The sequence below is a fragment of the Haliotis rubra genome, unplaced genomic scaffold, assembly GCF_003918875.1.
Source record: "Haliotis rubra isolate DU_JTF1 unplaced genomic scaffold, ASM391887v1 Scf1067, whole genome shotgun sequence".
In the NCBI taxonomy this organism is placed as follows: domain Eukaryota; kingdom Metazoa; phylum Mollusca; class Gastropoda; order Lepetellida; family Haliotidae; genus Haliotis; species Haliotis rubra.
In genome coordinates, this window is record NW_025764967.1 from 276,238 (window position 1) to 298,063 (window position 21,826).

At 44.3% G+C, this 21,826-nt stretch overlaps 1 protein-coding gene and 1 long non-coding RNA gene across 2 annotated transcripts; both read right to left on the reverse strand.

Moving 5' to 3' along the window:
• Positions 1-2,229: 2,229 nt before the first annotated feature.
• On the reverse strand, positions 2,230-3,095 carry LOC124279206. The gene is made up of 3 exons (XR_006899325.1): positions 3,003-3,095; positions 2,574-2,727; positions 2,230-2,298 (listed from the first exon to the last, which is right to left on the reverse strand). It is a non-coding gene; the product is annotated as an uncharacterized LOC124279206 (long non-coding RNA).
• A 226-nt stretch (positions 3,096-3,321) lies between these two features.
• LOC124279188 lies at positions 3,322-5,362 on the reverse strand. The gene is made up of 5 exons (XM_046714996.1): positions 5,303-5,362; positions 4,695-4,971; positions 4,239-4,425; positions 3,767-4,011; positions 3,322-3,398 (listed from the first exon to the last, which is right to left on the reverse strand). Exons 1-5 carry the CDS (start codon positions 5,360-5,362, stop codon positions 3,322-3,324), a joined length of 846 nt encoding a protein of 281 aa, XP_046570952.1.
• Between the last annotated feature and the right edge of the window lie 16,464 nt (positions 5,363-21,826).

A 21,826-nucleotide genomic window follows, 5' to 3' on the forward strand; every position in this document is an offset into this window, starting at 1 on the left:
GATATAAGACACTGGATTATGGCATATGACAGAGCCACTGCCCACTTAGCGATCCTACCGCTTGTTGATTAACGTTGAGATGACATTATAGAGCTATATAATTTGTTGACTTGGTCTGATATATCATTCAATACCGTTTGGCAGAGAGATGACCGCTGATGTTTGCCGCCCGACGCTGAACCACACTCTGCGGGAGTGAGTATCAAACACACCCGTGGGGTAGTCGTTGTCGCTGTCTCCGAGACTGGCCTCGTACCTGCAGTCAACAATAGTGTCTGAGATACCTGGCACTTCATGTACAGCACGAGGATAAAGTGACAGTCTTCAAAGCCACATCAACAGATATTTAGAAGATAAACGTACTGTGTTTGGAAATTAGAAGAATGTTAGGCCTCACGCGTTCGCCTTCAAATGAAACATCAATTCGGGCTAACATTCATCTAATTTCCAAACACAGTATGTTTATCTCCATTTTACCATAACCCACTGCGTAATCCGGCATGGGACGTCGACGAGAGGCGAATTGAACTCGTCTGTGAAGGGAGTGGTAGGTGCCATTCGTATTTTTTAAGCATTGCCAAATTTTGTATAGATGGAGTGTATTTTTAAAAGGCTTTCTGATTTTAAATTAAAGATATTGTTTGTTTATGTTTGGGGTTGTGCATTGTTATTGAGTTTGAATATTTTCATAATACAAGCCGTAACAAGGTGATCTGATAGTGAGGTTCCCGATTAATTGTGGAGGGAAAATCATATAATTGTATTTTTAGAGTTTTATTATAATTTCCATCACGTCTGATGTGTTGATATTAGCCATGTTGGTAGCCAAGCTGAAGTAGTGCGACAGTGTTGTATATGTGCGCAGTGAGGCGGTCATGAAATCAGACGCATTTTCAATTTAGGATTGATGGTGTCTAATGTTTTTGATTGTCCAGTCAAATTCGACTATTTCAGTTAGTCATGGTAGAATCTTTATCAAATCCTTACTGTGTAAAAGGCAACCCTTGTTGTTTCAATACCGTCCAACGGGCAGCCATGAAGGTGTCAGATGGCGAGTGGCCAATGTCCTGGGATGTAGTGAAGCGGAGGTCGGTGACATCGGTCACACCAAGAACGTCGTTTGACCCACCTGGGATATAAAGTGTTATATTACCGCCATGCGATAACTATCTCCTGTCATAACAGTACATCTACTGTAGACTGATAATCCACATTCAGGAATTATGATGAAATAATCACGAGTAATGTAAGACAACATATCACCTTTGCTTTCAAAACGAAAACATCTCCATCGCGTCTTTTCTTCAAGCAAAATATATTTTCCTTCAAATATGAGCCAGTAAACTTTGTTTTAGAATTCCTCAACAGTTCAACATAAATGATCCGCGCTGTAACGACTTCCCATGTGACCTACCATTCTGGAGCTGTTTACATCCGCGTGTGTGCTGGCACGCCCCGTCCTGCACGGCACAGACACAGTGGCCCTCACAGTTGTACGACTGACACCGTCTCACCAGCTCCAGCTCACCCCCGGCGCCTAGTTCCAGTCCCAGGTGAAGCGCATCGCTCTGAAGGCCGACCTGGGTAGGTTCACATGGAACAAACGTTCAAACATAGAAACACAGTAAAGAAAAAATGATGTGGATGGATCACTGAAAACATTGGGAACACCCGGTGTTCGACAAGAGGGTCACCATGTAACACCTACCCCGTTGACAGCCCAGATTGCCACATACACAGACCGGGTGGAAGAGAGGTCCTTCATGTGGACAACACCAGTCTGAACTCTGCCTTCGTCATCGTGCTCAATGCCAGACACATTGTGTTGTACAAGGACAGATGTGTTTCCCTGAAACAGACACAAGTACATATTTAAAGCTTGAGATCCTGTAGTGAGTTTTAGTTACTCTTGAGAACCACGTTCAATCAACAACCTGAAACACAGGTTAACAAATCTTCGTGCTTCTATGCATCCACGTTGCGTTTTTTGGGCGTGTCCTGTTCCACTTGGTTTCTGTTTCTTCAATATCTACACAACAACGTCATAGCTGTCTTGAATAACCTGGTACTAATGCTTTGAAAATACGTAATGTTCAGTACATCATGAACGGGATTGTACCTCATTAAGGTCGGTTCCGAACTCAGCAGACCCCACTGTCATGATGTAGTGAGTTATTCCAGAATGTAGATCAGAAAAGCCAAGCCAGGCGAGGTTCAGACGAGTCTCGTTCCATCTCATCCAGCCTGACTGGTGTCGTGACAGCCCCGCTGCATGGTCGGTGTGTACGGCTAGCGCACCTGCATTACAATCATAGAACCGTGTTACTGAGAACAGTGTCGAAGATCCTTCAAGGATCATGTAGACAGTGTTGTGTTACCTGTACTAGGATCATGTAGACAGTGTTGTGTTACAGTATTGCGTTGGTTCAGTATTGCCCCAAAAGGATTCGAGGAAAGATTCATGGATACTTTATTGATTTGTGGATGTCAATGATGCTGTGTTACCTGTCAAACGTTCGTGGATACAGTATTATGGTACCTGACAAAGATTCTTGGATACTGTATCGTGTTACCTGTCATGGGTTTCGAGCTGTCCACCAACATGGCCCCAGTATCTTTGGAGTGACATAAACCCGCCATATTGCAGGCGACGACCTTCACCGTGTAGCTGCTTCCGTCGTGGAGGTCCAGCTGGGACAACGTGTATTCTTCCAGAAGTCCTGGAAGCTGTACAAAACGTATGAGAGGAAAGGCTTGGGATTGTCATAAATGTTCTTTGTACAGGATATCGAATCCTTTCTTAATGGAAACGATTTAATTCTATAATGTGCCTACATAGAGTTTAGATTTGTCATGATATCGGCAATAAGTCTGACACAGACTGCTCCAAAGCCATGTCGATATGGCTGATAAAGACTGTGGTAGTTATTATATTAGTTGTGTATACTCCATCGTGCTTTCTGAAACATTTAACAGGACCCTATGTGACAACTGACAGTCACCTTCATGAGATGTGACTGGAAATCCCCCAGTTGGTGAGATGAGATTGACAGGTACTGTCTCTCGATGTAAGATTCTTCGTCCTTGAACTTCCAGCCTATCCTCAAAGTCGTCCTGCTGATGGACGTCCCAGCCACAATGGATCCATATCCGTCCAGGATCCCTGGTGTCACCACAACTTCGGGTGGAGTGATGTCAATCACAAATCCGTTGGACGTGACTTCACTGTATAAACCTGTCACCAAAGTATCAAAACATGTATACACCTAACTGCAATTATGAATTACCTGATCTGTTGTTAGTTTGAGGTATTCTAAGTCACTAATTGGGAAACCAGAGGCTGTTGGACGACCCCTGGCCTCCATCACTGAACAGTAAGAGATGTCTGCGAATATGTGCTGAAGGGTTCAGCCCATTCCTGCATGTTAAGATGGTCAAAACTTTCGGTTATTGCTTAAAACTATATATTCTAATTTTCTTGTGAAAAACAAGAAATCTTCCATTGCAACAGGTATTGGTTTTGGAAATCAAAACTACCGGGCAGGTTTGTTTTCTATCTGGATTCTAGTTCCTATTCAATGGCTCGTGCATTCAGCCTGATATGTAGTTCGTTACAAAACTTGAAGTGTACATTCGTATTTTCAATATTTGGCTACCCATAGTCTCCAACACTGACATCCAATCATCAGAAATGCGAGGCGAATCAGAGGACCCTGATGACACGATAAATGTACTTTGACTTTAGCTAGCATTGAACTCAACTGACATATGATATCGATGACGTGTTCCAGATCACCTGCTTTATTGTAGGCCCGCACTGTCGTGTAGAGAGTCGGTCCAACCGGAAGCTGGTCGTCACGTGACAGCGTGTGGAAGATGGCCTCTTCTAGGCCTGCGTTCGTTGGTTCGAGAATTTCGCCACCTCCTGGTGTTGTTCCTACGCGCCATTCATAGTGGTCCAACACAGACTCAGGGTCCTGGAAGCCCCGCCACTTACATCCAAGGAATGTCCTGAGGATATATACATACAACATACTGAACTATGTAACAGGGTAATAGGATGTTTAGATCGCCCAATTCTTTATTTTTAATTATAACTTTCACTTCAGGTTAAAACACAATAAAACAGTTAATTATTTTTAAAGCCTTTGTGAATTCTATTTTACAGATAAAAATCAGCTTATTGCTGCAAGAGAGAGTAATAATACTATGGTCAATGAAGTTGGCCCCGAGATCACCTGGAAGCCTGATATTGGACGTCTTCATCTTGGGTTCCGTCTATGATGTTCCCTGTTCGTGGAGCTGTCACATCTAAGATGACACCATCACTTGTCGCCATGGTGCACAGACCTGCCATGTTACACGCTGTCACCGTCACGTAATACGGCATGCCGTACTTGAAGGAAACGTCATAGAACCGCACGTCTGCAGCAATAAGACGTACATGGCTTCATAAATATCAGTACAAATAGACACGCACATGTGTTCATAAATATCAGTACAAATAGACACACATGTTAGAAGCTGTTTATACTCATAAATTTAAGTACGACATTTACGACGTTTGAATGTTCTTTCAAGTGAATGTGCTGAAATATTTGCTAAAAGCGGTCTAAAACCATACTCACTTACTACTACATAGCTAAAGCTTATGGTACATCATGAATCGCATCAAAGGAAGAGAATCGCTTTACCTGTTCTTGCCCCCACGTGTGACTGAGCGAGCGTGTCGTCACATCCCCGACACGTTCCCACCTGGAGGAGATAGTGACTAATGGAAGAGTGGGGGTCGGAAAACCCCTCCCAGTAGGATCCCATCTCCGATATCACGGTAACAAAGTCAGCGTCCTTGATCTGGCCACTGACGGTGCTGCGTTGTCCATCATACACGTGGCCGCTAGAGGGCGGCGTGGTGTCCGCCGTCACAGGTCGTGAAGTTATCAAACTGTGCAGGCCTACCTTGTTGTATCCCTGAAACAAGATTGCAACATTGTGGTGTCATATCAGGCTCATACTCTTTTCTTATTATAAGTACATGTATGGCTGTACTAGTCTTATTGGGGCGGTGGGTAAAATGGCTCGTTACGCCGAAGTCACGGGTTCGATTACCCACATGGGTACAATGTGTGACGCCCATTTCTTGAGTCCCCCTCCGTGATATTGCTCAGTCACTCACTCATTAGTCTTGAAAGTAAGGCTTGTATGTTTACCTTTACTGAACGAAGTAGACATGTCCGTCTATTAGGGTTGCCCCGCCATTGTTTCACGCTACAGATACAGAATACATTGACTCATAGATTACCTTCACTGAAACAAAGTAGACATGTCCGTCTATTAGAGGTGCCCAGCCGTCGATAGCCATACACTGGTCCGTTGTAGATGTGTACTTGACCACGTCATCATAGGCAGGTCTCGACCCTACACCAACGTCATAGCTAGTTATGCCACTCTCCGGGTCAGACAGAGCTCCCTCCCAGCTGGAACAACCAGACCACAGACAGTCAATACATCCAGAACTGAAGACAACCTCACTGTCCAACGACAACAACCAGACCACAGAGAGTCAATACATCCAGAACTGAAGACAACCTCACTGTCCAACGACAACAACCAGACCACAGAGAGTCAATACATCCAGAACTGAAGACAACCTCACTGTCCATCTACAACAACCAGACCACAGACAGTCAATACATCCAGGACTGGAGACAACCTCACTGTCCATCTACAACAACCAGACCACAGACAGTCAATACATCCAGGACTGAAGACAACCTCACTGTCCAACGACAACAACCAGACCACAGAGAGTCAATACATCCAGAACTGAAGACAACCTCACTGTCCATCTACAACAACCAGACCACAGACAGTCAATACATCCAGGACTGGAGACAACCTCACTGTCCATCTACAACAACCAGACCACAGACAGTCAATACATCCAGGACTGAAGACAACATCACTGTCCATCTGGAACATGCAGACCACAGACAGTCAATACATCCATAACTGAATGCTACCTCAATGTCCATATAAAACAACCACAGCACGGACAGTCAATACATCCAGAATGCAATGTGAGGTGGCTCTATATAATCTAAATCTTTCCCAGAACATTCCCTAAACTCCAGTCCAGCTGTAACTGGGACACTTACCACACATCTATCACAGACGTCGTCAAGTATTGTCCAGAGAAATGTATTGACCCCCCTGACGTCACCGGCGGCGTGGAGTCAATCAACATCCCCGACGATATGACGGTCTTGGTCTTGTTTACAAAGTCGGTGGCTGTAACAGAAGTAACAGAAGAAGCTAACGGTAACTAACAAAACAAGACAATATATAACCAGAAACGCAGTAACTCTGCAATGTCATTAATCAGTGCTGTACGTCAGTTGTACAGCGCACTGTACCAGTGATATATATGACAGATAAACACTAAACAGTACTAGCAATATAAAGTGTCAACTATATCTACTCTTCAAAATAAGTAGGGGAATTTTGTTTTCATTTACGGTTGAAAAAAATGGGAGATATATCGAAGTCAATCAATGTTGATGTGATAATAATGAATGTTTTGAGGGTGCATCATCACTTGCACGTCCTTATGACCATAGTTGTTTGTGCAGTAATCGTTCTTGAAAGATGAATGGTGTATGGCGTGACATTTGCATATGTATGATTTTCATTCATTAGTGTCTGTTCCTCCAAGCACCAAACACTAACAACTGTGTGATGCAAGATGATAGTCAGAATGGCCCCCCATGCACGTGTATGTGGCTACAGCGTTGAGCATGTGCATCCCATGCGTTATGTTTATGGATTGTGATCAAGAGAAATGGTGATCCGTTTATAGGATGTTTGTCTTTGAAAAAGATTCTTAACCTCATACTTCCTATCCAAATTGAAAGGTCTTTTTAAGAGTATACATAGAGAGAGAGACTTCCACCACCAGTCAATACAATGTCAGCCTTATATGTTCCCTGTAACCACCCATCTATACAACGTGAGAGGATGGGAAGACGCATTGCACCTGTCACGGACGCGTAGATGGTGTGCCCGTCGTGCAGCTGGAGGCCGTTCAGGATGACGTGGTTGACCAAACCCTGTCTCCGTGCTGCCGCCACATCCTCCCCTCCAGGATGAGAACCTACGAAACAGCAGTCAGCGTTGTTTCACCAACATCTCGTCACCTCGATAACATGTTATTTTTCATAGAACACTGCATATTATTTCAGCTTGATAACGTTTTCCTGTACAATATCGAATCTCGATCATATCATCCAGTGACTGATGAGAAAACATGGTTACTCAACCTGACCACTCGATCTATGAGGTGCCCTTACAGTCAGCATAATCTGCTGCATCTATTTGGTCACTCCTCAAGAACAGCATAATGTATTCGATCTATCAGGTCGCCCCTTACGATCATCCTATACATGTACTTCTTGATGGCTGCTAAGATCCACGCTAAGATTTAATGAAAGCGTACCTAGAGCAACTTCATAATATGCTATCCCACTGGGGTGTGGAGACGACCCTTCCTCTTCTACGTCAAGGAAGCCGTCCCAGAAGACCTCGATCTCACTGGTGCTGATCTGAATAAACACACATGTACAACACAGTTACACCAACAAAACACTATATGCTAGAGGAATCGGGCAGATGACAATAAAGCTGGGGTTCACTCACTGAAGCCATGTAAGGTCAGGTGACTTCAGAACTTATTTCATTATTGAGAAAACTACACTTGAACAAATTATAACTACCCTTATGGAAATGGCACGAACGTAAGTGAGAAAAATTCAGTTAAAGATCATGTTTTCACATATCTCTGTATCAATTCATTTCATGTACGATGCATGAGAATTGTGCCGGTGTCCTAACTTGCTAAATGTATGGAAGTCGGAATAGCTTCTCGTGTTGAGAAAGACTGTTCAAGATGTTGTCATGAATAGTAAAACAATGTTAATACTGGGGTGACAATTTCACCTGGAACGCGGGGCTGTTGAGGCCGCCAAGAAACACCCTTCCTCCGCTAGGTGGCGTCACGTCCACCGTGACCCCGTCACTACACGAGCTGACCTCTGGTAAGTCCTCTGTCCACTTCTCGTACTCCACGACTCTCGCCCCGGCATGAACACACACATAGTACCTCCTCCCTTGAACAAGCCAGCGTTCTGCTTCGACCACGTTCAGAAATTCCTTGTCTGAAACACCAAGTAGCAAGTATTCATGATGAGGTAGGTTTTTAAACCCGCATTTCTGTTAAACGCACATTCTCTTTTAAGTGATATGAAGTATAAAAAGACTTTGGCATTTGTGATGCATTTCGGTGGTGTTTTCATCTTTAGATGTATCTAAGCTATACAAACAACAACAACTAAGACTTCATGTGGCCTGCAGTAATGGTCTGCTACTTCTAGGTTTAGATGCTTGATTGGCATTTTAGAAGATGCTATTTGATGAACAACGAGATTTTTCTGGGTTACATCTTTTTTTTTTTATTCTTCTTATTAATAATAATATTTAGTAATAAAAAGAAGATGTAACCCAGAAATATCTCTATGTTCATACTTCTAGTTTTGTTAATCAGCTACCTGTGTGGCCGCACTTGATGACATCCGGCATGCTACAGAGATCAGTGAAGGTCATCAGACTGTCCTTCTTGTAGTGAGATGAGGGGTCCAGCTGGTCACCTGATAGCACTGCCCACGTGTAGTTCCTGTGACGGAGTGTGGGCCACACAGCAGACAGGGCGTTCCTGTACGGGGTGTAGTCAGCATCAGCGCTGTCCCACCCGTCATTCTGGTCCAGAGAGATGATGACCCGACATCATCAACCTGTCTGGCGCCTGACAGCAGGATGACAAGTACATGACACAGGTCAAATATTCACCTACATAATAATAGGGAATTGCATCAAACATCATTTTTTCACTGATTTGTCAACGTCCTCCCCATATCTACCATCAAATTGTTTGAAAGCCTAACTGGGGAATTGAATGTTGTGACCTTGATCGAGTCATTCCTGAGCAAGAGTCGTATGACGCAATTTGAACTGAAAAAACCGTCCCGCTCTGCACACAGCCAAGACAGTAAATATTCCTCCTTCCAGGAAGCGCTGAGAAGTCGAACTCACTACTGCTATTATTTAACGATCTTGGCACAGTAACACTTGTTAGGCTCATCATCAGCTCAGGCCCTTTGCCTCATATACACGCATCCCAGACAACCAATGGGAATTGTCCGAGCCAGGAAACGCTGCCTTGACGCGCCCACCAACAACCTTTCAGACAATGTGAAGACTCCCCAACAATGCAGCCTTCTATATTACCCACCATGTCAGAGTGAGTGAGTGAGTGAGTTTGGTTTTACGCCACTTTTAGCAATATTCCAGCAATATCACGGCGGGGGACACCAGAAATGAGCTTCACACATTGTACCCATGTGGGGAATCGAACCCGGGTCTTCGGCGTGACGAGCCCACCAACAACCTTTCAGACAATGTGAAGACTCCCCAACACTGCAGCCTTCTATATTACCAACCATGTCAGAGTGAGTGAGTGAGTGAGTTTGGTTTTACGCCACTTTTAGCAATATTCCAGCAATATCACGGCGGGGGACACCAGAAATGAGCTTCACACATAGAACCCATGTGGGGAATCGAACCCGGGTCTTCGGCGTGACGACCCCTCCAACAACCTTTCAGACAATGTGAAGACTCCCCAACACTGCAGCCTTCTATATTACCCACCATGTCAGAGTGAGTGAGTGAGTGAGTTTGGTTTTACGCCACTTTTAGCAATATTCCAGCAATATCACGGCGGGGGACACCAGAAATGAGCTTCACACATTGTACCCATGTGGGGAATCGAACCCGGGTCTTCGGCGTGACGACCCCACCAACAACCTTTCAGACAATGTGAAGACTCCCCAACACTGCAGCCTTCTATATTACCCACCATGTCAGAGTGAGTGAGTGAGTGAGTTTGGTTTTACGCCACTTTTAGCAATATTCCAGCAATATCACGGAGGGGGACACCAGAAATGAGCTTCACACATAGAACCCATGTGGGGAATCGAACCCGGGTCTTCGGCGTGACGACCCCTCCAACAACCTTTCAGACAATGTGAAGACTCCCCAACACTGCAGCCTTCTATATTACCCACCATGTCAGAGTGAGTGAGTGAGTGAGTTTGGTTTTACGCCACTTTTAGCAATATTCCAGCAATATCACGGCGGGGGACACCAGAAATGAGCTTCACACATTGTACCCATGTGGGGAATCGAACCCGGGTCTTCGGCGTGACGACCCCACCAACAACCTTTCAGACAATGTGAAGACTCCCCAGCACTGCAGCCTTCTATATTACCCACCATGTCAGAAAGGTTGTGATCCTGGCAAACTCCGTAATTCTCCAAATGTCAGTGAACAGACAGGGAAGTACCGAACCTAAGGCTTATTATCATTATTACTCTCCATCCATACGTCGCATGCTCACAGCTCGGTGGCCTCTGGAAGTCTCAAACACATCGTCCTAGGAAATTCTGGTAGTGATACTAATCATGCTCTGAGAATGTATTCCTCACCAACAACATCGATAACAATCGCAGGGACTACGAAAGCAGGGTCGTATGCAGCACAGTCTCTCACGTCGGCGGATACGGTGGTGGAGAGCCCCATCTTGTTGTAGCCTCGAACAGCAAGACGTCCGCACTTGCTGAGGTCCAGGTGTTTGGGCAGATGCACGCGGAATGTCATCTGGAATATAAAGTTGTGTGGGGTTTAACACACTGTCACTGTTGTGATTTGTCTGTAATGCTATCAAGATTTAATGTTGCCTCGTCGGAACCCGGAAGAGTGAGTGAGTTGGGTTTTACGCCGCTTTTAGCAATATTCCAGCAATATCACGGCGGGGGACACAAGAAATGGGCTTCGCACAATGCACCCATGTGGGGAATCGAACCCGTGCCTTTGGCGTCACGTGCGAACACTTTAACCACTAGGCTACCCCACCACCCAAATCAACGTTAGAGAACAAGTCTGGATTATTCGAAATAGCCACTAGCGTTGAACATTAAATGAAATGAAACACTGACCATCAGTGATGACACAAAATACCCCCGCCACACAGGAGAACTGTCATGCAACTCGGATCCTTAAGAACCTATACAATCAGGCGATGGACGATGCGTCCAGAGTAGACATAGCCCATTACTGAAAACTACAGATAATATGTCCACTTCACAGCTTGTGTCAAGATGCACCAGGAGGTCAGGCTCGGTGATGTCGCTCAGATCCCCTTCACAAAGTTTAACACTGCTGCGATGTACAACAGCATTCACTTTCCTCAACATACCACATCCCCAATGGCTGTGCTGTCTGCCACAGGCTGCCACGTTGTCAGAAGTCTGCTGTAGTGGTCACCGTCTGTTAAACTCCACTCATATCTGTCCACAACGCTGTATGCTTCGTGTTTCACTGGTATGTCAGGGTCAGCAAATCTGGTCATGGTCACCTCAAGCTAGAACACACGCAGGGTAAAGGTCATTTATTGTGCTCTGAAAACACGCATAGAAGTATATTTCATGGGCATTCGTTGTGTTCGTGCACAACATTATTCTGTTGACAAACCATGTCATGGACTTCTCTTACATGACACACCTCTCAACACCATAATTAGAATTTGTAAATTAGAAAAAAAATAATCTTCGAACAGTGTGACTTCAGAGTCGAGTCAATGTGTTCAAGAAAATACAGTTCCGTCACTACGTCATTATTTCAGGTCATTGTGTAACCAAAAATGTTTGAGGATACAGTTTTCGAGAAATCACATAACCACTTCAATCATTACAAAATACCAGGCGGTTGTGTACAACGTCAGCAGAGGAATACATGAGATGGCTTCTCATCACCTTGGAGCCTGTGTTGGTCTCGGTGTAGTTAACGTTCATGTCTCCACTAACAGGTGGATGGTGTAGGACTGTAACTCCGTCACTGTACACGGCTTCAGTGCAGACATCCACGGCACACAGCTTCACAGCCGCCCTGAACTTGTACCCCGACTGAAGATTCAGGCCCGTGGACAGAATGTGGTGGCGGTGTCGAGTGTACCCATAATCCCTCTCTGTATGCCACAGGTCATCTGGATGTAAAACAGACCGTGTGGGGATGAGCATGACAACACAGCGTGCATGGCTACATTCTGAGCATGACAACATGACAACATATATGAATGAGCAACGAGCAAATAATGAGGTCACAAATACTTATTTTGCATCTAAAACCATTTTCCTGACGTGGGGTCAAGATGAAAAAATACCGCATGCAAAATAATGCAAAATATAACCAAACTAAATACGTCTGTAAACAACCAATTAGCATGACCTCCTTTTTGCCAGTGTGTGAAATCAGTTTCTTAATTAGCCAATGAAATGCCATGCAGTGTATTTCTATTTTCGATAGGAAACAAAATTATGGTGTGGTCTCCAGTACCTGATAATGCAAACTTCTTTTCCAGCTTCCACTTGACATCCGGGTACTGGTGTGTGTATTGCTGTGTGACGTTCCAGTGGGCGGCGAACATGGTGGTTGACAGCTGATACTGCTGGTCCTCGTGACAGACACGCATAGCAGACTGAAACATGAAACATTAGTATATATAGACCATCATATACCAGATCCTCGTGACAGTCATACACGGCAGACTGAAACATCAAACAAGGGGATGTACCACCATATACCACATCATCTTCACAGCCATACATGGCAGACTGAAACATGAAACAAGGGGATATACAACCATATACCACATCATCTTGACAGCCATACATGGTAGACTGAAACATGAAACAAGGGGATATACAACCATATACCACATCATTTTGACAGCCATACATGGCAGACTGAAACGTGAAACAAGGGGATATACAACCATATACCACATCATCTTGACAATCATACAAGGCAGACTGAAACATGAGACAAGGGGATATACAACGATATGCCACATCATCTTGACAGCCATACAAGGCAGACTGAAACGTGAAATAAGGGGATGTACCACCATATACCAGATCCTCTTGACAGCCATATTTTCGAGATACCTATGCTTCAGATGAAAAGAGCATCGTAAACCTACACAAAAATGTCGTGTAATATTGAACACTTATGAGACTGTTGCTGTTTGACTCACCGTGTTGTGATGTGTAGGATTCCAGTCCTGTGTTCCTGCAACATTTAAACATGAAAGAAGGTCAGTGGCCATACAGACAAACAGAATATGTGCCTCTGGTGAGGGACAATGGCAGCAAAGGAAGCGATCGTAAAATATTAGGTTTTCCTTGTGGCAGATTAAGCGGTCTGCTGAAAGAGTACTTGAGAGTTATCCACCTGTTTTTGTCACTGAATGCCAGAATCATGAGGCCTGACATGACTTACTTCCTGTGTGTCAAGTGTAGGACGCAGAAATATCCAGTGTGAAATATCAGAAAAAAACGATCTTCTGTCAACTTGCAGCACGGAATAAAGAACGAAGCACTGGCTTGACGGTGGACAGTCGTCGTAAGAACTATAGCATTTGTTTTCTAGACCTGTTTCTTGCTGCTACGTATTTTATCCATCGCATTGTCGTTTGTGAATGTAAACTGAAACTGTGTCTCTCAATATAATTAATATTATTATTCGTAATACTTGTGTGGTTCATGATTTCAGAACATATTTCTGGCAAAACCGATGTTTTAATCAAGAATTATTTATCTTAAACATCCCTCAGACAGTACCTTGAAATGAATTACATCCCAGGCCATCATATATCTTCAACTCAGAGATGTCAGCTTTGTTGACAATAATGTTCACACCGTCAGAAGATTGGATCACCTCTCCACCTGGCGACTTGGCCACTACTGTGGTGTAATATTTCTATAAAGACATCCAGACAATGTCAGTAGCAATTATTTATCCGGTCAAGTCATGACGTTACTATTATTGGCTGTGGTATAGCTTGTGTCGTCAGTAATATAGATGACGTGAGTTGTTTGTTGACTCTTTACCACACATAAGGTTAATGCACTTGTGCACAGTTTCACTCACCTGGGAGGTGTTCAGCAGTAGATTCCGGAACTGATGCTGGGTGGAGTACCCGGTGTCTTCATAGCCTCTGACGTCAACCATCCCGGGCGTGGTGCCGATCCCCGCCTTGTAGGTCACGTCCAAGATGTCGTCATCAAACCCATACCAATTGGTCTTCAGCCCTATTGTAGACAGTTGATAGTCCGAGTCTCGCAGTTCCTGCAATGCTCAGACATTGTCACAGTCGTCGTGCAAATTTAGGGGAGGTTAGATGTAAGCCCGTCACGATAAAATCCCGGGTTCGATTCCCAAGGTGGATGCAATGTGTAAACCCTTTTTCTGGTGTCCTGTGCCGGGATATTGCTGGAACATTCCTGAGGGCGACGTACTCACTAACTCATACAAATTCAATTAATTTTAATCAAAGTTTAAGAAGTCGTCTTTTACGTAGAAGCAACGAGATATTGACCGTGCATTATTTCCATGCATTCTACTTTGAAAATAAAATTTAGGAATGTCTGAAACAAGTGATTCGATCGTCGATTGTTCGATTTCGACTGTATCCGGAAAATAAACAATCCAAAAAACAATGACATTATGTCCACTGACCGTGATCTGAAATAATTCCTCTTCATGTTCGGGGCAGATGTCCATGACAACACCACGTGAGGGCAGTCTGACGTCATGGACGTAGGGCTCTGCTACCACCACTGTGGATAGCCCAACTATGTTGGTGACCCTCACTGATACGTAGTAGGCGTGGTTGTGGTGGAGGTCCCAGTGGAGGTTGGTGACAGCTATTGCTGTACATGTTGGCGGATACGTCACTGAGCACCCTGTTCCTGAACGTAGGTCGCTGAAGGGCAACACCTCAGTTCCATACGGCGAGGTGCCTATGAAGAGTAGAGAAACTATCTAACTTATGCATAGGGATTCCGGGTAAGAATGTATCTAAAAAAGTCCTCTGTGGTCCTAGGTGGTGATTAAATGGTGGCCAGGTTCAGTGACGTAGTTGATTGTCATCGTGTCCTGAAGGCGTGATTCGGTGCTCATAATGCCTATCACTTAATGTTCAGATTCGAACAGCTACAGATCCCTGTGATATAGCTTGGATAGAGCTGCGTGGAGTGTTAAACAAAGCTGATATGACCTTCCGTGGTCTACTGGGACAGAACGAAATATTTATATTTAAATATAGTTCAAGCATTAATAGGAATATTTATCGACCTAAACAAAGACTCCCACTTCTTACCAACAGCAGCTGCATATTTAAGGTGTGCAACATCGGCGTCGGTGATGTGGGAGTTGTTCCACGTCACCAGGAGATGGCTCTGACTGGACGTCAGTGTAGCACTGACTCCCCTGTTGAAGACGGGCTTCCGGGTGTGGACGAGGAGAGGTCCTAGAACCTGAACAAACCAAGTGTTGGTTGCTGTAAACATGGGTGACAGGGTAGGAGCGGTGTCAGGGAGTGTAATATGGCTACATAGGTTATATCTACCCATTGATCGTTCAACGAAACTGACAAAGGAACAGAGAAAGACAAATGAAGGAACCTGTTGTATTTCTGGGAAGCGGAACAGTTAGCTGAAGACGTGAGCCAACTGAAAGATCGGGTGGTTAGGACATGTGTCCTTGGTCATTGTGCGGAAACAAGATGGCAGGAATCCAAGATGGCAGCTGGGATCCAAGATGACAGGGATCGGTGGTCGTGTTTTCAGTTTCACGTTTGTCTCTTCCAATCTGAATACTCAACAGATGACCAATGTCACTCAATCAATGAATCAGTGAAATAGTGTCACTTTACCTGAATGGCTGTGAGTCCAGCTTTGTTGATGGCCTTGATGGCGATGTAGAACTGTTGCCCTCACTGAGAGAGGAGGGTGGTAGCCCTGATATTTAGGGATGATGATGAGTGGACGAGAAGGGCAGGATGTCTGGAGCTGCTTCACCAGAAGGATCTGACATCAGCCCCAGCCTCGTAGTCATGTATACCACTCTCCGTGTCAATTCCAGTCCAGTTAACAAACAGCTGACAAGAGCAAAATGTTATTGACAAATACCACTCCTGAATCCTGATCGTATCCCAGTCTCATGATGAGTCAAGTTCAGCTATGTATTATGATGATCTATGATTATACGTTAGTCTCAGGCAAATTATGATGAGTCTCATTTATGACTACATTTTACAAAACATATTTTCTAGGATATGAAAACTAAATGTCGTTTAAAAATCCTAAAACATCAAGGGCAAGAATATTGGGGAGTAATAACTTACTCTTTAACTTACGTACACAATACAACCTTCAGCATTTTGCACACCAAGAACAGTCAAATTAGTCCAGCAGCGACAAGTATAAAGCATTATATAGTAGGAATATTAGTATGTCTCGTACGTGATGTTCTGTAGAAATGTATATCGTGTAGTCACTTGACAACGATTCAGACTGTATGCAAAACGTTGCATCTTGTATAATCATCGTTTCGTTTCGCATCAAATGGATGGGGAACTTCTCCAACTCTCCTGCACCGATTGCTCTCCCTTTGATCTGGCAAAAGATTCATCAAGATATACCATGGAAATGGCAAAGATTCCTCGGAAAGTCCTGCAGTAAACACAAAACTGTTTTTGAAAACAGGTGATATATGAATATTTAGAGAACAATCAATTACTTAGGTAATCGTGTCGGTGAAGTCATCCGTGATCTGAAACACAAGAGAATCCCCCACCCCCCACCCCGAGCATTTAGCTTCATTTGCATGCAACAAAGGTGTGTGTGTTATTGAGGTGAGCTGCACTAAACAACAATAGTAACGCGTTGACAGCACAATATTTACTTGTTAACATCATTGTATTTCATGTATAGATGTAGCCCTGGAATGTGTAACGCCGATATTGAAGAAACCACACCGTTACTCAGCATAGAAGGTGGATATCGTTTGTGTCACAGTGCTTTGTTTCTCTTAAAGCTTGTGCACTGACGTAAATAGGTGTGTAAGGTGTCACCCGCATTGGGTATCTGGTTCAGTAATCTGGCTTCTCCTGCGTTGATTGTCGATGTGTACCAGACCGTCCCTGCAGAGGTTGTAACCAGACCAGGGACAATGTTACAGGAGGCTACAGCAATCTGTCCTACTGCTGGGGTGTGACGTCAACTGTCACCCCGTCAGAACACACAGGGTCTGACACCTCCAGGGCCCGATTGTAGGCCACCACAGTCACGTGGTACTTCCCTGGGTGGGAGCCGACCATGCTGCACGTGTCGAGTAGGTTTCCGTCACCTGGTGGGAATGTAACTGGTGTAAATATGAACGGGGAATGTACCCTATGTAAATATAAGTGCAATCACAGACAAATCTCACCTGAATGTAGTCTCTATTCCGGCACATGTAATGAGCTTTTTGGGGGACTTAACACCATCATGTCAGCAGGATGGCAACTTCATGACACTCATGGCGCTGTGTTGGGTGGGAGGGTGTTTGGAAAATAGCACATCCCTTTTACGTCCATAAAAGTATCTCTGCCAAGAGTCGACAGTACGGTTTCGACTGGATCAGAGTGTGCTTTTGAATCACTATCAAATAATGATGACACCAGGTGTTCACGTACCCTGCCCCACTGGTGGCAAAGGCATAAACAAATGAAAGTCTTACACATGTCAACAATGGAACCTTTTGAAAGCTTTAGTTACTAAGGCCGTGAATATCATAAGCTTTAACAAAGAACTTCGGAACAGTATCACATACCGTCTCTTCTGGACACAGAGGGAATGCTCAGTTGTACCTCTTAAATGTGTGACATGTCAAGACACGACGGGATATTGCTTGGCAAGGAGGGAAAGTTGGCTATTAGAAGGTGGAAAGCATCCTTCTTGTCATGCGGCTTTGTGGACCGCTTTCTGTCCACTGAGATTTTTATGTATTGATTTAAATATGAACTACGCGCAGTGTTCTCACTGATCACCTGTATTTCAAGTTCAGGTTACATCGGTGGATGGGTATTGGCTACTTGAATGTTATTAAAGGACAAAAGTTCATCGATAACCCTGAAGCTTATGTTTAACTTCTCGACAAATGACCTTGTTTTGAATTTGCCAATCCAAGAAGAACGCCTGACTCATAAGCATAAAGAAACATATCTGCAAGTATAGGAGTACAGATGGTCTACTTCCTGTTTAAATGTTTTACACCGAGTAATTTTTATCAATGAGGAAGTCCAGCATTTCTCAGTAAACTCTGGATGACATTTGCTTTAATTCTTTACATATTGTCCTGAAGGTCTGAAGAGAGACATGTGCCTGTATCTATGTTCATCATATTGCAAATACCCCATGGATCAAGGGATGACATGTTTCCTTAATTGTTCAAGTGGGATAGTTGTGTATCAAGTTAAATAAACTCAATCCGTTTCTGAAATTATAAACATTCAGGGAACCTTTTTCAGATTTAGTGAATACCTCCCATATGACTATAGAGGAATCGTTCCTTGACAGTATTAAGTTTGAGGCAGGATTTCGCCTCATGTGACTATAGAGAAATCGTTCCCTGACAGTATTAAGTTTGAGGCAGGGTTTTTGCCTCATGTGACTATAGAGAAATCGTTCCCTGACAGTATTAAGTTTAAGGCAGGATTTCCGCCTCATGTGACTATAAAGAAATCGTTCCTTTGACAGCATTAAGTTTGAGGCATGGATTTCGTGGTACATTTGCTGGAACCAGCAATATATCTCTTTGTTCGATGTTTATGCAGCTTTGCAATTCAGTACAAAGAGGAAAGGGCATGTCAACATGTTTTGATAACGCCATCGTGTCCACAACAGGAAATTTGATAAACGTTCATAGGCAAGAAGGCAAACACGTACATTAAATACACTCGTATCCAGACCAAAATGCTCCTTTTGTAGACACGTGTCCGCGAACTGATACTGGTAGAACTTGACACCACTCTCCCTGTCAAAGAATCCGTCCCAGTGAGCGTGGAGCTGTAGACTGTCCTGGTGGTCTACTTCCGGATGTCCAGGCTGACCATCATGGACAACTCCAGGGTGTGGTGCACTCGCGTCTACAGTCACCTAGAGGAGCAGTAACATCATAGACGGTGTCACCTGCTGGTGTAGTAACATCATAGATTGTGATACATAGTTATGTGGCAACATCATAGAATGTGTCTCCTGTAGTAACATCACAGACTGTGTCACCTAGAGGTCTAGTAACATCATAGAATGTTTCACCAAGTTGAGCAACAACACGGTGTATTAAATTCGGATGCATATATTTATGCTTTCAAACCAATGTCGACAGAGAGGAATCAACCTGACCTTGATGGCAAGTGATGTGTTTAGTTTGGCGTGGTTCATTACTGTAATCTGTATGAAGTAGTCGGAGTCGTGAACACCCTTTGTGCAGGTCGTGGAACACGCCACCATGACTGAGATTAGACGAGATTATGCGTGGTTTGATCTGAAAGTGTCTGTGATAACATCCCGTTCCTGGTGTACAGTAGCAGTTGGCGCCTCGTGGATAGTCGCTGCACCCGCTGTACAGTTGGCTCAGGTTCTGGGAGCAGGTAAACACAACTGTACAAACACCTAGGTAATCGCGTCCTGTTTACCAGTGAACTAAAAAAGATTTTAAACTCCCTTAGGCGAAGAATGCATGTATGCATGAAGATTAATAGATCAAAGGAACATACTGAAGAAAGAGATCACAGGAACATGCTGACGAAGGAGAGATCTACAGGAACATACTGACTGTACAGCTGGCCAGGTTCTTGGAACAGGTAACCACAACTGATAAACACTTAAGCAAAATCGTGTCCCGCTTAAAGTAAAACAGCACAAATTAATCTCTTTAAGACAAAGAAAGCACGTGCATGAAAAATTAACAGACCAAAGCAAACACGGCGACGAAAGAGTGACATTTCACTTTGTGTCTCCCTGAGGTGAAATATGGTCTTCCGTGGTAGATGTTGCCGGTAAAGTTGTCGTAGATTCTCCACGAGACAGTTCTCTCTCTTCACCACTGTGGTCGTCAAACGCTAGCCACTCAAATCTTAAATATAAGACGATAGTCGATTTATTGAGTGACTTCTCAACGCATATGCCAGTAATGTCATGATGTGTCAGTTTTATGTAGGAGGAAAACCCGGAGTAAGGTAAAACCCACCCGTATCAACATGGTACCAACAAAACCTATATTTGAATTGGAATTAGAGGACATGGTCATGTGGACGGGAACCATTGAAAGAGGGAACCATCCGTTAGCCATTGTTCTATCCGGAAGATTTTGTTTACTCAAATAAAATATAGAAGAAGAACCTACGTCATTTCATTGAATTCCCTTCTACTCTGTGAACGGTGATGTTGAGTCGGTCTCCCCTGGTGAGCCACAGGTTCTTCTTATGACTGAGGGGACGTGTCCACGTGGACGGTCACACTCTCCTCAAGGAGTTCACGTCTGACGTCGTACGCCCTGACCCAGAACCTCACGGTGTCTCCGTCTACAAGGACCGGTGCGACCGTCTGGTGCTGCATCGTGACCCTGGCTCTGAACTCGGCGTCAGGGAGGGGAGAGGGGGATGCCACTGCCCCCATAATTGTGGTCAGTCAGGAAGGCGGTGCGGTATTCAACTATGGCTGAAATATGGAAACCATGTCTCTCACTGAGGAGTGAGGGGCTTTATTTCCGACCGGAAACTAGCTCTTAGACAGCAACAGTAATGTCGGACACCAAATCATCATGTATATTCCAGGAGGGAGGAATTGCATAGCCTGGTCAAATAACATTTTGCAGATCAAGCTCAAAACAAATTAATGTGCGCGACATATTTCAGTAGTTGAGATCGAAAAATGTAAACAATTCTTGGGGAATCTCCAGTGGGTGGACTAAACATACCTTCAAAATCAGCTGATGCATGAAGAGCAGAGTTACATTAGAATGAAGCGACATCTTATCACACAGAATTAATGTTGACTTAGTTACATACATCATTGGTCACTGATCGTCATGGTGACGAACGTCACTGGAAACTGACTGCTATAGTGGCATACGTCATTGGTCACTGACTGTCATAGTGACATACGTCATTGGTAACTGACTGTCATAGTGACGAACGTCACTGGTAACTGACTGCCATAGTGGCATATGTCATTGGTCACGGATCGTCATAGTGACATACGTCATTGGTAGCTGATTCCCATAGTGACATACGTCATTGGTCACTGATCTGCCATAGTGACGTAACGTCATTAGTCACTGACTGACATAGTCACATACGTCATTGGTCACTGACTGTCATAGTGACATACGTCATTGGTCACAGATAGTGGTAGTGACATACGCCACTGGTCACCGACTGTCCGTCATAGTGACGTACGCCATTGGTCACTGACTGTCTGTCATAGTGGCATACGTCATTGATCATCGACTGTCATGGTGACGTGTATGTCAGCCGGTCACTGACTGTCATAGTGACGAAACGTCACTGGTAACTGACCGCCATAGTGGCATACGTCATTGGTCACGGACTGTCATAGTGACATACGTCATTGGTAGCTGATTCCCATAGTGACATACGTCATTGGTCACTGATCGCCAAAGTGACGTACGTCATTAGTCACCGACCGGACATAAATACATACGTCATTGGTCACTGATCGCTCATAGTGACACATCGCCTGGTCACAGATGACATTGGTAGTGACATACGCCACTGGTCACCGACTGTCCGTCATAGTGACGTACGCCATT